The 15,088-nt window shown below is 39.3% G+C and overlaps 1 protein-coding gene across 2 annotated transcripts in view; it reads left to right on the top strand.

Moving 5' to 3' along the window:
* The window catches only part of VIRMA (vir like m6A methyltransferase associated), a 64,913-nt gene extending 60,002 nt beyond the window's left edge, over positions 1–4,911 (top strand). The window contains exons 20-23 of one of the 2 annotated variants that reach the window (XM_021942506.2): positions 587–753; positions 1,514–1,845; positions 3,348–3,491; positions 4,568–4,911. In XM_021942506.2, coding sequence (XP_021798198.2) covers positions 587–753; positions 1,514–1,845; positions 3,348–3,491; positions 4,568–4,722 — 798 coding nt within the window. In that variant the 3' untranslated portion in view covers positions 4,723–4,911. The remainder of the gene's footprint in view (positions 1–586; positions 754–1,513; positions 1,846–3,347; positions 3,492–4,567) is intronic. The other variant, XM_003902980.5, reaches the window with a different exon arrangement.
* The last annotated feature ends 10,177 nt before the right edge of the window (positions 4,912–15,088 follow it).

Genomic DNA, 15,088 nt, shown 5'->3' with positions numbered 1-15,088 from the left:
TTTCATAACTTTAAGTTGAATCACAACTGTCTTGTGATGATAATTGTAACCCTCTGGATTAGAGAAATTTTAGGTATCTTACATTTGATAAATTTGAATAAAACCTAAGTAAACTGAATGTTGATTTCCCTGAAAGTAAACTTAGATGGGAACCTCATTAAATGCATAGAGCTTTTGGGAATCTGGCATAGAATTTTTTTGTGACAGAAATGTTGACTATATAAGACTGGCAGAGTATGTTATTTTCAGATTCTTTTTTTGGAAAAGTTCAGGAGATAGTACAGTGTTAATTTATATAAACAAATACTGAGTTTCCTGCTCAGGCATCAAAAGTCTCCTAGATTAATAGCCCTGCTTTGAAGAATGCCACACACAAAAAAAGTAGCATTACTACGACGTGTGTGTGTGTTTGTTTTTAAACTACCAATGCCATTTGCTTTTTAAAAAGATGAGGGAAAGAGGTAGATCTTTAATTTATTTCTTATGAGAGGCAAATATAATTTATAGGTAATAAGAATTTCTATAGTCAAATATTATGCCAATAATTACATTTAATATGTATTTTGTTTCATTATTATGACTGCAGGTAAAGGTTGACTTAATTGAACTCTCTGAAAAATGCTGTAGTGACTTTGATTTGCACTCAGAATTAGAGCGCTCATTTTTGTCAGAACCATCATCTCCAGGAAGAACCAAGACTACTAAAGGATTCAAACTTGGGAAGCACAAGCATGAGACCTTTATAACTTCAAGGTAAAATTTATTCCACTGAAGAGCTCAATTTTGGTCATATAAACTTATGTATTTTAGTGTATTTTAAGATAGACACATGCGACCGAGCATGGTGGCTCACGCCTGTAATCCCAGCACTTTGGGAGGCTGAGGCGGTTGGACCACGAGGTCAGGAGATCGAGACCATCCTGGCTAACACGTTGAAACCCCGTCTCTACTAAAAATACAAAAAAAAAAATTAGCTGGTTGTGGTAGTGGGCACCTGTAGTTCCAGCTGCTCGGGAGGCTGAGGCAGGAGAATGGCGTGAACCCAGGAGGTGGAGCTTGCAGTGAGCCGAGATTGTGCCACTACACTCCAGCCTGGGTGACAGACCAAGATTCTGTCTCCAAAAAAAAAAAAAAAGATACGCACGTGCTGTTAAACTGGAAAGGAAGTTAACATAACATTTGAATCATGAACATTGTTTGGATTTTTTTATTTAAACATAATAATTTGGCCAGTATATACCCAGTACATTTGTTATATTGTTTTTTTACAAGACTTTGGAAGGTTTGAATAAGAAGTAAACTGGATTATTTTAAAACATTGTTATTCATAACAATGAAATGTGAGTACCTTTCTTAGCTAGTTTGTTGTATTATCCCAGAAGTGTGATAGATCCTTGCAAAGTTAACAGAATTGGAGTACAAAAAAATTGAAATGTAATTTTGAGTATTATAAAGATTGTTTTTGCAGAAATCTGAAAGAAAAATGTTTTATGGTATGTTTTTGTTTTAATAGTGGAAAATCTGAATACATCGAACCTGCCAAACGAGCTCACGTTGTGCCACCACCAAGAGGAAGGGGCAGGGGAGGATTTGGACAGGGTATACGACCTCATGATATTTTTCGTCAGAGAAAACAGAACACAAGTAGACCACCATCTATGCATGTGGATGACTTTGTTGCTGCTGAAAGTAAAGAAGTGGTTCCTCAAGATGGAATACCCCCACCAAAACGGCCACTCAAAGTTTCACAGAAGATTTCATCCCGTGGTGGGTTTTCAGGCAATAGAGGAGGACGGGGTGCTTTCCACAGTCAGAATAGGTTTTTCACACCACCTGCTTCAAAAGGTAACTAATTAGTATGTATTCTCTAATGGGTTAGAATATTGGAATGTTAAAATATTGAATGAAAGTGATTTAGATGGAAGAGATTCAGATAAACTGTTTTCCTGTTGCTACAGTTGAGCCACCTCTGGACTAGTGGTACTGTTTGCAGAGTACTCTATTGGACAGAAGAAAGAAACTTTTTTTTTCAATGAACCTTTCATACATTGTACTTCTAAGAATGAATTTAGAAGTCTTGGCTAATTATTTTCCCTTTTTTTTTTTTTTTTTTTCCTGAGACATGAGTCTTGCTCTGTCGCCCAGGCTGGGGTGCAGTGGTGTGATGTCATCTCACTACCAACTCTGCCTCCCTGGTTCAAACGATTCTCCTGCTTCAGCCTCCCAAGTATCTGGGACTACAGGCATGCCCCACCGTGCCCAACTAATTTTTGTATTTTTAGTAGAGACGGGGTTTTGCCATGTTTGCCAGGCTAGTCTCAAACTCCTGACCTCAAGTGATCCACCCACCTTGGCTTCCCAAAGTGCTGAGATTACAGGTGTGAGCCACCGTGCTCGGCCTTATTTTCCTTTTTACATTGAGAATTATACATTTTCTGAGTAATACCCTTACATTATTTTCACAATTATACTTAACAGTTTTCTTAAGATTGTTCTGTGCAGTTCACCATTGATCTGCCTAATCTGCTTGCTTTCCTATGCTACATTTAGTTTGTTTGAAATTGTTACAGGATTTTTTTTTTTTTTTTTTTGAGACAGAGTTTTGCTCTTATTGCCCAGGCTGGAGTGCAGTGGCACAATCTCAGCTCACTGCAACCTCTGCTTCTTGGGTTCAAGCGATTCTCCTGCTTCAACTTCCTGAGTACGCATGTGCCAGCACACCCGGCTAATTTTTATATTATTAGTAGAGATGGAATTTCACCATGTTGGCCAGGCTGGTCTCGAACTCCTGATCTCAGGTGATCCACCCGCCTTGGCCTCCCAAAGTGCAGGGATTACAGGCATGAGCCACTGCACCTGGCCTTACAAGATTTTAGAAACTAGGGATACTTACAGAAATTATACCTTAGTAGTGGATTGATAACCATATTTTCATACCTGCTGAGTTAGGAGGGTGAGAGTGAAAGAGAATCTGTGTTTATATTAATAACAAACACTTAGATTAGGTGTGTCAGGAACTTTTATAAGCATTTTACATATTATAACCTCATGTCAACCCCATTTGGCAAGTTCTCTTAGTACCCCTAATTTGCGGAAGAGAAAATTGTCAGTCAGCTGACCAGGGCACATAAATACAAGTGGCAGAACCAGTATTTGATCCCTGGCAGTTTGGCTATAGAGTCTCTGCTCTTAACCACTGTGATGCTGCCACTATATATATAGTACAGTCAAGTTACAAAATTTCAGTTTCTTTTCCATTCTTTTGAAGATTAAGAAAAATCTATCATTTAAAAGAATCCAACTGAAGTTGTGAAAAAAGTGATTTTGATTGTGCTGTTTGTGTTTAGGAAACTACAGTCGTCGGGAAGGAACAAGAGGCTCCAGTTGGAGTGCTCAGAATACTCCTCGAGGAAATTACAATGAAAGTCGTGGAGGCCAGAGCAATTTTAACAGAGGCCCTCTTCCACCATTACGACCCCTTAGTTCTACAGGTATACATCCTTGCTACTTGATATTGCTGAGAAAAGGGAAGTGAATTCTTCCTTTTTAAATTGTTGATATATACAGAGGGGGCTAGGGGTGCTAAACTCCCCATCCCCTTGCCCCACGCAGTCAAAAATCTAAGTATAACTTTTGACTTCCCCAGAACTTAACTACTGATAGTATGCTGTTGACTGGCAGCCTTACAGATAACATAAACAGTTGATTGACACATATTTTATATATTATATATTATATAATGTATTACAATTAAATAAGCTGGAGAAAAGAAAATGTTATTAAGAAAATCTTAAGGAAAAGAAAATACATTTACTATTAAGTGGAAGTGGATCTTCGTAAAGGTCATCACATTCCATAGGCTGAGGAAGAGGAGGAGAGGTCTTACTTTCTTAGGAGTAGCAGAGGTGAAAGAAAATCCACATATAACTGGACCCAGGCAGTTGAAACCCATGTTGTTCAAGGGTCAGCTGTACTCTCATTCTGGGAGAGAATATTTTAGAGTATAGACTTAAAGTTTTAACGTTTATATCCTTGAATAAATGCCCAATATACATCTTCTATAAAAATAATCAAATTTTTAGTTTCTGAACTGTTTGTATAATCTGAACAGTTTCATGGTGCTGTGCTCTTATTTTTATGTTTCAGTAATGAAAGTCAATGCTTAAGGTATCTTTCTGACCACAAAGTATTTTAATAACAGAGATACCTTTGTATAGCATATTTTTTTTTGCTTATTGTCGTAGGCGTGTAAGCACATAACTTTTTTTTTTTTTAAAACATTACCGTATCTAGTCAAGAATGTTGCTCATCAGAAGTAGCTTTTGGTTTCAAATGCACATTTAAAAAAAATAACAAGTTTTATTTGGGATATAATTCTTATATACCATATAGTTTACCTGTTTAAAATGTATAATTCAACAATCTTCACCCCGTTCACAGCGCTTGCACATGAGTTTTAAAAGAGAAAAGAGTAATTCTTGGTTTGAGCTCAGTGATGTAGATTCGTATTTACATGCTTAGAAAAGAAAGGACGTTGGAACTAAAAACTATATTTTTTCTTTTACAGGTTACCGCCCAAGTCCTCGGGACCGTGCTTCTAGAGGTCGTGGGGGACTTGGACCTTCCTGGGCTAGTGCAAATAGCGGCAGTGGAGGCTCAAGAGGAAAGTTTGTTAGTGGAGGAAGTGGTAGAGGTCGTCATGTACGCTCCTTTACACGATAAGAATCCTTTTGGGAACATCTTAACTGTATATGAACATTTTGTGAGGACAATAAAAATAAGACATTGAAGGACCAATTTAGACTTAGCAGTTATCTGGAGACATCTGAGAGAATATTTTTATCTGAAGAAAGCAGATTTTGTTTGATACCTAACAAGATTTCAATAAAAATCCAAACTTTGTATGTACGTTTCTATATATTTTCCCTTTTTTTTGTATGACTATTTATTTAGAAAATTTCTAGGTAGAAAAACTGAATGACGTTTTGTATTTTTCTTGCCTGTAGCACAGATGTTCTCAAACTTTCTCAGCTCATGACACTATTTAGTGCCTCAGTACTTTTTTCACAGCATACCTGGTCCAAAAGAATTATCTAATACTTGTGTTTATTAAGCAGTTAGGTACAACGGCTTAATAAGAATGTACATCATCACCACTAGTAACTGTGGACACTGCATGTCTCAAACCTTGGAATCAGTGTCATTTTCTTCTCCTCTCTGCTTCTTGCACAGTACTTTTTATCAAACTGCTGAAAACCCAGTTTTGTAAAGATATGTTGTTATAGAAAGGAATATAATGCTATTTAATGTTGAAAATGTAAACTACCTCGAAGTAGTAGTTTATGTTATGTCCAACAGGTGTTGCTATGTTTTTCTCAAAAATTTAAAAATACTGTGTGGCACCCATGTTAATTTGCTAAGGTGCCCTGGTACACAGTTTGGGAACCATGGCTGTACCAAAAGAAACAAAATACTCCTCTCCTTTGTATTAGAAATCTGAACTTTGCATTTCAGCTTTGGACCTACTGACACTATTTTATTATACAAATTATTTAAAGCTTAAAATAAGGAGTGTCCTAATACTATTATTTTGGGAATCAGAAACATCTAATAAAAGCTGAACTTTATATATAGAAATAAAGCTTACAACTTTGAGAAAGTAGCCATATTTTCCCCAAGATAATGTCTTAACACACTGAGTCTATGTAAGTGGCATAAAATACAGAGTTCTCTTAATCAGAAAAGGAGTGTATGAGTCTCATCCATCCTTTTATCAATCTGTTTTGGGGAATTATTTGTGACTGAATACAATCTTCATTAAGAAAACACCTTGAAGCAAAGCTTAGCTGTAAAGAATCAGATGTTTAGGTGAAAGGTTATGGCAATCTTTTCATAACTAGTGGCCTTGAAAGACCCAAGTGTCTTGAGCTGCTGTAAGAAAATACCATAGACTGGGTGGCTTAAACAATAGAAATTTATTTCTCACAGTTCTGGAGGCTTGGAAGCCCAAGATCAGGGTGTCAGCATGGTTGGGTTCCAGTGAGGGCCCTCTTCCTGGCTTGTATGCAGCTACCTTCTTAAGTGCTCACATAGTCTTTCCTTGGTGCTTACTTAAAGAGAGAGAGAGCTCTTGTGTCTTTTTCTTCTTATAAAGGCACTATTCCCATCATGAACATCTCATCCTCATGATCTAATCTAAATCACAGTACCTCCCAAAGGTCCCACCCTTTCTAGTACTACCACATTGGGGGTTAGGAGTTCAACATATGAATTTGGGGAAACACAAGACTCAGCTCATTGTGTCAAGATAACTTAAATCCCCTTTGATCCTTAAACCTAATAGGCTCATTTTCCCCAAAGATATAGTTTACACATTAGGTAAAGTTCGAAATTTGCCCCAATATCTGACACAAATACATGTAAAAAATAGTTAATTTTTCTTAAGTAACTATGTTTCTAAATAAGAACATGGCCATATATAGAAACGTAATTTCTTGGTTTGTTTTTTAGCATTAAGCGGGATATAATCTTTGAGAAATATCAGAAAGCTGTTTTTGCTGTTTAAGTTAATACCCAGTAATTCAGACCAATGAAGGTAATATATTATTAGTGTAGAAACAAATTAATGCCAGGCAAATTTAAAATGTCTTGAGTGACTACAAGTCCCAGATAAATGAGAAGGGAAGGAATCCACCATATTGAGCAGCCCTTACACGCAAAAATCACTTAGTCCTTGTAACAATCCAGCATAGGTGGTATTATCTAATTTTACAGATGGAAAAAGCTGAAGAGCTTGACTCAAGCATGGTAGAAACAGGATTTAAAATCAGGTTCGGTGGTTCATGCCTGTAATCCCAGCACTTTGGGAGGCTAAGGCAAGAGGATCACTTAAGCCTAGGAGTTTGAGACTAGCCCTGGCAATATAGTGAGACCCTGTCACTACAGAAAATTTAAAAATTAGCTGAGTGAGGCCAGGCATGGTGGCTCATGCCTGTAATCCCACCACTTTGGGAGGCCTAGGCGGGCAGATCACCTGAGGTTGGGAGTTTGAGATCAGCCTTACCAACATAGTGAAACCCTGTCTCTACTAAAAATACAAAAATTAGCTGGACACGGTGGCATGCACCTGTAATCCCAGCTACTCAGGTGGCTGAGTCAGGAGAATTGCTTGAACCCAGGAAGTGGAGGTTGCAGTGAGCAGAGATCGAGCCACTACACTCCAGCTTGGGGTACGGAGCAAGACTGTCTCAAAAAATGATAATAATAAATTAGCTAGGTGTGGTGGTGCATGCCTGTAGTGTCAGCTACTTGGGAGACTGAGGCAGGAGGATCACTTAAGCCCAGGAGGTCAAGGCTGCAGTGAGCCATGATTGCGCCACTGTACTCCAGTCTGAATGACAGGGTGGGAAAAAAAAAATCAGATTGGAGCAGGGCACAGTAGTGGGGCACCTGTGGTCCCAGCTACTCAGGAGGCTGAGGTGGGAGGATTGCTTAGGCCCAGGAGTTCAAGTCCATCCTGGGCAACAAGAGCAAGACCCCCATCTCTAAGAAATAATAACAAAATCAGGTTGGCTAGCTCCTAATTCCTTACCTCTCCATCTTGGAGAAGAAGCTACTTTTCAGGTTAAGTGTGTTAGAGATCAAAATTAGTAATTCATCCTAAGGCAATGGAGTTTCAGAGACCCAACACTGTATTTTAGTTATTTCAGAAGTGAGCCTCAAACAAGACATTTCAGGGAAAGTGTTTGTTTGTTTGTTTGAGACAGAGTCTCACTCTGTCACCTAGGCTGGGGTGCAGTGGTGCTTTCCTGGCTCACTGCAACCTCTGCCTCCTGGGTTCACGTGATTCTCCTGCCTCAGCCTCCCGAGTAGCTGGCATTACAGGCACCCACCACCATGCCCAGCTAATTTTTGTATTTTTAGTACAGACTGGGTTTCACCATGTTAGCCAGGCTGGTCTTGAACTCTTGACCTCAAGTGATCCACCTGCCTCTGCCTCCCAAAGTGCTAGGATTACAGGCATGAACCACTACATCCGGCCTATTTCAGGGAAAGTTTTGAGTGGCATTTAGAAATTAATGAAAGATGCAGAATTCCTTTGAGGACAAGTTTAATCTGTAGAAAAGGAGTTGATAGAATGATTTGTGTTTATTTCCTAAGAAGAAAAAAGAAATACTATGAAATATTGTTATCCTTTATTTAAAAAGAATGTTGCAGGTAGTATTCTGTGTGAAGGAGTAGTAGGCACAGTTAGATTAGCTTTATTGCTTTTTTAAAAAGTAATTGCAAAAACCTGCAGGATGAGAATGTAGGAACTAATGTCTCCTACGCATCTTCTGTGTTCCATATACCCTAGTACAGTGTGGGGAATATAAGGGTGACTAAGATGTATTTTTTGCCCTCAGGAAACTCACAATCTAATAAAGGAAACAATTATGTAAACATCTTTTTTTTTTTTTTTTTTGAGACGGAGTCTCGCTCTCACCCAGGCTGGAGTGTAGTGGTGTGATCTCGGCTCACTGCAACCTTCACCTCCTGGGTTCAAGCGATTCTTCTGCCTCAGCCTCCTGAGTAGCTGGGACTACAGGTGGGTGCCACCAGGCCTGGCTAATTTTTTCTATTTTTAGTAGAGACGGGAGTTTCATCATGTTAGCCAGGATGGTCTTGATCTCCTGACCTTGTGATCTGCCCTCCTCAGCCTCTCAAAGTGCTGCGATTACAGGCATGAGCCACCATGCCTGGCCACATCATTTTTTAAAACAAAAGTTAATGAGATCTTAAGTGTATGCAGTGTATATGGAACAATTCATAATTCTTGAATAATCCAATCATTACATTTCCAACTGATTTTATTGTGGGTTTTTAAAAGTAACTATTTTTAAAATAGTATTTTAAGAAAAGGAAATCTTGGCATTACAATTGTATAAAATCTTTTTGGAATTGCTTTTGTATAAAGACTAGTTTTTGGGGGACTTTTTTTGTTTCGTTTTGTTTTTTTGAGATGGAATCTCACTCTGTCACCCAGGCTGGAGTGCAGTGGCCTAATCTCGGCTCACTGCAACCTCTGCCTTTCAGGTTCAAGTGATTCTTGTGCCTCAGCCTCCCAAGTAACTGGGACTACACTACAGGCACAAGCCACCATGACTGGCTAGTTTTTTGTATTTTTAGTAGAGACAAGGTTTTGCCATGTTGGCCAGGCTGGTTTCGAACTCTTGAGCTCAAGTGATCTGCCCTCCTCGGCCTCCTAAAGTGCTAGGATTTCAAGCGTGAGCCACTGTGCCTGGCCTAAAGACTAGTTAAGCAGAAAAGATTATCTATGCAATTTTAATTTTTATTATTTTAAATTCATAGGACAGTTAGGAGTTAATGAGTAGGATCTTTTAAGGGTCATATAACTTCATAATCTAGAGAAGGGGTTGCAAACTAAAGTACTAGCAATACACATTATTGTATTAACCAATCTCCAGAACTCATTTTTTTTTTTGAGACAGAGTCTGCTCTGTTGTCCCGGCTGGAGTGCATGGGCATGATCTTGACTCACTGCAACCTCCACCTCCCGGGTTCAAGTGATTCTCCTTCCTCAGCCTCCTGAGTAGCTGCAATTACAGGCGCACGCCACCAGGCCCGGCTAAGTTTTGTATTTTTAGTAGAGATGAGTTTTCACCATGTTGACCAGGCTGGTCTCGAATTCCTGCTCAAACTCCTGACCTCAAGTGATCTACCACCTCGGCCTCCCACAGTGCTGGGATTACAGGCGTGAGCCACTGTGCCCGACCAGAACTTTTTCATCTTTCAAAACTGAAATTCTATACCCATACCAACTCTCACTTCCCTGTCCCCCCAGCCCCTGGCAACCGCCATTCTCCTTTTCTGTCTGTAAATTTGAGTACTCTAAATACCACATGTAAGTAGAACCGTATAAATTTGTCTTTTGCGGCTGGCTTTTTTCACTTAGCATAATATCCTCAAGGTTTATTCATGTTGTAGCCTGTGTCAGAATTTTTTTAAAAGACTGAATAATATTCCATTACATGGATATGCCACATTTTGTTTATTCATCATTGGTTGATGGACATATGCGTTGCTTCCACATTTTGGCTACTGTGAATAATGCTGCTATGAACATGAGTGTACAAATATCTTTTCAAGACCCTACTTAGAATTTTGGGGGGTATATATCCAGAAGTGGAATTGCCTAATGATATGGTAATTCTGTTATTTTTGATTTTTGAGGAACCATCATACTGCTTTCCACAGCAGCTGCACCATTTTACATTCCCATCAGCAGTGCAAAGGGGTTCCAATTTCTCCACATCCTTGCCAATGCTTGTTATTTTCTGTTTTGTTTTGGTTTTCATAATAGCTCTCTTAATGGTTGTGCTTCTGACTTTTAGGGAGAAGCCAAAAATCTGGATTACTGTGTAATCAGTTTTCAAATATGCAATTAATTCAATTTAAAAATTAAAAACATTTTGTGAGCAAAACAAAAAATTATGCAGGACAAAATGTGCCCACAGAGTTTCAACCTGAAGAATTTGATGATAGCATCTGTTTTAGAAATCACAATGGAATTTCTATAAAGAGTTATTTTTATTTGGGAAGGTGAAATTTACCAGGTATATTTGTGATAGGACATGATGTTGTGGAGAAGTTCTTTGTGACCAAAAAGCCTGGTTTTGAGAACCAGTTCTCTGCTCTACTAACTAGCTGTGCAACTTTAAATCACTCCTCTTATCCTAAATTTCTTTTCCTTTCTTTCTTTCTTTTTTTTTTTTTTTGAGACAGAGTATCGTTCTGTCACCCAGCCTGGAATGCATTGGCACAATCTTGGCTCACTGCAACCTCCCCTTCCTGGGTACAAATGATTCTCCTGCCTCAGCCTCCCGAGTAGCTGGGATTACAGGTGCTCACCACCATGCCCAGCTAAATTTTATATTTTTAGTAGAGACGGGGTTTCACCATGTTGGTCAGGCTGGTCTTGACCTCCTGACCTCAAGTGATCCATCCGCCTTGGCCTCCCGAAGTGCTGGGATTACAGGCATGAGCCACTGCTCCTGGCCTATCCTAAATTTCTTTATCTGCTCTGCCTACATCAGTAGGTTATGGGGATTAAATAAGATTTGTATTTGATTTTTTTTTTACATGTAGAGCATTATTACTTTAAATTAGATCCTCCACTACCTAGACAAAAATATACTTAATATGCCTTACTTGCTAAGTTATTTCTGAAGCCAGAAATTAGTGCCTGCTTGATAAATAAGTGGAAATTATGTAAGTAGAATTATACTAATGTTTAATAGCTCTACTGAACAATATTGATGTGGTTTTAGGGAGACTATCAGTTTGGGGACACTTTTACAATGGTTTTTTGGACATAGATTCTAAGTGAGGATAGTCCAGTTTCTGTCTAAGCAGAATTTCCAGGATACTCAGGGCATATGGTAATATTTTTTAAATGTAAGGAGGTGGTAATTGCAGGGAACAGTGAGTAGTCTACTTTGGCCAGTGTAGGAATGTAGGGACAGTGTAGAGGGGATGGAGGGGAAGGTATATTTGGAGACTGGGGTCAAATTATCAAAGGTCTTATTTGCTATGCTAAGCCTTAGGGAGTAACTGAACTTTTTAAATGTGAGTGGCATTTTCAGATTTGGTGCACTTTTATGAGCTTCTATCAGTCAGTCACTATGAAAAATGTTTTCACGTAACTCCCAATCAGAAGTATTCTTTTAAAAAGGGAACTGGTAGGGGCACTGGCTGACGCCTGTAAATCCCACCACTTTGGGAGGCCGAGGCAGGAGGACCACTTGAGCCCAGGAGTCAGAGACCAGCCTGGGCAACATAGTGAGACCCCCATCTCTTCAAAAAAAAAAGTAAAAATAGCCCAGGTGTGGTGGTGCACATCTGTAGTCCCAGCTACTCAGGAGGCTGCGGTGGGAGGGTTGCTTGGGCCTGGAAGGTCAAGGCTGCAGTAAACTGTGATTGTGCCACTCCACTCCAGCCTGGGTGACACAGGAAGACCTTGTATCAAAAACTAAATGAATAAAAATTGAAAAAATACAAAGATTAAAAGATAATTACTTTGGTGCAGCAGAGAGGAAGGATTAGAGAGGGAAGAGCCTGAAGGCAGACCAATAAAGAAGTTACAGCAAAGTTCTTTATGAGCAATTCTCAAAGAGCAGTCCCTAGACCAGCAGCTCAGCATCACCTGCGGATTTGTTAGAAATGCATATTCCTCCAGCCTCGGCAACATAGCAAGATCCTGTCTTTACAAAATATATATTAAAAAATTAACCAGGTGTAGTGGCATGTGCCTGTAGTCCCAGCTACTGGAGAGGCTGAGGCAAGAGGAGTCCATGAACTCAGTAAGCTATGATCATGCGACACTGCACTTGAACCTGGGCAACATAGGGAGACCCTGTCTCAAAAAAAGAATATTCTTAAACACGACCCCAGGTCCAAGAGGGGAGGGGCTGACAATGTGTGTGTGCTTTAACAAGTCCTGCAAACAATTCTGTTAAAGTTTGATGCACTCTAAGGTTTCAGAACCACTGATCTATATCAATGGTTTTCTTTTCTTTTTTCACTTTCTTTTTTTTTTTTTTTTTTTGTTGTTGTTGTTGAGACGGAGTCTCGCTGTGTCGCTAGGCTGGAATGCGGTGGCGCGATCTCGGCTCCCTGCAACTTCTGCCTCCCGAATTCAAGTGATTCTCCTGCCTCAGCCTCCTAAGTAGCTGGGACTACAGGCGCCTGCCAACATGCCCAGCTAATTTTTCTATTTTTAGTAGAGATGGGGTCTCACCGTGTTAGCCAGGATGGTCTCAATCTCTTGACCTCGTGATCCGCCCGCCTCGGCCTCCCAAAGTGCTGTGATTACAAGTCAATGGTTTTAAAATTTAGGAATCATCTGGGGAGGTCTTTAAAAATGCAAGTTTTGGGGGCCTACAAATCTCTCTTTAAAAACCTTCTCAGGAGATTCTAATAATTCTTCTAAGGAGATTCACTGTTTGGATACAGTGACCTAAATGAAAGTAATGTCCTCAGCTAGGATAGTGGTAATGGAAATGAAGGGATTACATAGAACAGATATTTGTCAGATACTGTAATACTGCTAGAATTATATTAGGCCATGATGGCATAAAACTCAATAAAGCAGTTACTGTTCTGAAAGAACTTTCTAGTGGGAGAAGAGAAGGGCAGGTGCTTGGGAGCAGAATGAGGAAAATGTAGGTAGCATTTTGGAACAGCAGAATTGAAGTTCAAACGTCTGGAGGTTTCCGGATGTGGTAAGTAGTGTCACAGGCTCCAAATGGATCACAGAGGGTGAAGATGAAGATGAAATGACAACTAGATTTGGCAGTTTGGAAGATTTTATAACCTTTGTGATGGCAACTTTATTGGAATGAGAATTTGAAGGTAAGGTAAGCAGAATCTGTAATGCTATTTGTTGGCATGACTGAGAAATGAAAGTATAGGTGATGGGTACTTTTTCAATTTGATGGCGAACTGAAGAGAGATTGCTAAAAACTATATGTATCAAAGCCATCTGCTCCTCAACTGTTTACATATAATGATTGACTTTGAATATGTGGCCTTAGACTGTATCTGCAGAGTCTAGTTATGTTTTTTGGGCTTCCACACTTTTGACTACAGACTTCTTTGAAATTCCATTTCTTATTATTGTGTTCTAAGTTCTTATGTCCAATTTCACATCTGAGATGTTCTGTCGCCAGGCTGGAGTGCAGTGGCACAACCTCGGCTCACTGCAACCTCTGCCTCCCGGGTTCAAGCGATTCTCCTGTCTCAGCCTCCTGAGTAGCTGGGATTACAGGTGCCCGCCACCATGCCTGGCTAATTTTTGTATTTTTAGTAGGGACGAAGTTTCACCATGTTGACCAGGCTGGTCTCAAACTCCTGACCTCAGATGATCCACCTGCCTCGGCCTCCCAAAGTGCTGGGAGCCACTGCGCCCAGCCACATATTCTTGAGTTTAAAATGGAATAAGGTTTTGAGGTATTCATTAAAAAAATGCCGAATTACATGATTTTCATTTTAAAGCAATAGACAAAACAAAAATATTAGTTAAATAAAAATTCTTAAACTTTTTTTCAAGTTAATAAATCTCAACAAGTTATTTGAGTTGACAAACTGTGTAGTATTCCCCACGGAAAGTCTCTTGGTTTGCTAAGAGATACTTTGGACATATTTTGGTAAAGCTTTGGTCCTCTTTAAGTCTGCAGCTGCTTTCAGTTGTTTCCTCTAGGAAGGATGCTTTTAGATGTTCTGGTAATCCTGGAATGGTAGAATTGCTACTTACTCTGATGAAACATTTCACCTGGCCCTTCTAGAACAAGTTAGGGTCCTCTGGAATCACTGTTCTCTTTAAGCTAAATAAGGAATCAAAAATAATTCACCTGAAAGCCCAAGTCATATAAAATAAATATTATCCACAACTGCTCTATTACCATGTGAAACTTATTAATTTATTTTTTTACTGAAGCGAAGTCTCACTATGTTGCTCAGGCTGGTCCTGAACTCAAGCTATCCTACTGCCTCAGCCTACCAAGTAGCTGGTATTACAGGCACGCACAAGCACACCCAGCTACCATGTGAAACTTTAAAAAACTGTTCAATAATTTTCCCTCCAAAACTTATTTGGATGAAAAAGTAAGAAATTAGTAACGAATAGAGCTAGGTACTAATCCTGCCTTTGCCATTCATTAACTTCTGTGTGATATGAACAGATCACTAGTGGGCATTATTTTCTCATATTCTGAAACATGAAATAGAAGTAGGAATGTGTGTAGTGGGGAGGTGAATATGAATCAAAAGAGAAATGTACTACAGATACTTATTATAAAGTAAAAAATAACAGTCCAAAATTGATCAAGTGTAGTGGCTAGGAGACAAGTGGGATCACAACTGAAAAAGAAGGGTAATCAGACTAAAAGGAGGTGTCCAAATTATTTTTCTCCTCCCCACTCCTCCCACCCCAGCTATAATGTTGATGCTGCTTAACCAATTAACTAACATTACCAATAAGTAATAACCAATTAATGTGTTAGTTCAACATTAAAAGTCTCTGTAACTA

This window comes from Papio anubis, chromosome 8 (genome assembly GCF_008728515.1).
Source record: "Papio anubis isolate 15944 chromosome 8, Panubis1.0, whole genome shotgun sequence".
Lineage (NCBI taxonomy): Eukaryota > Metazoa > Chordata > Mammalia > Primates > Cercopithecidae > Papio > Papio anubis.
This window is presented reverse-complemented; position numbering and strand designations above follow the sequence as displayed.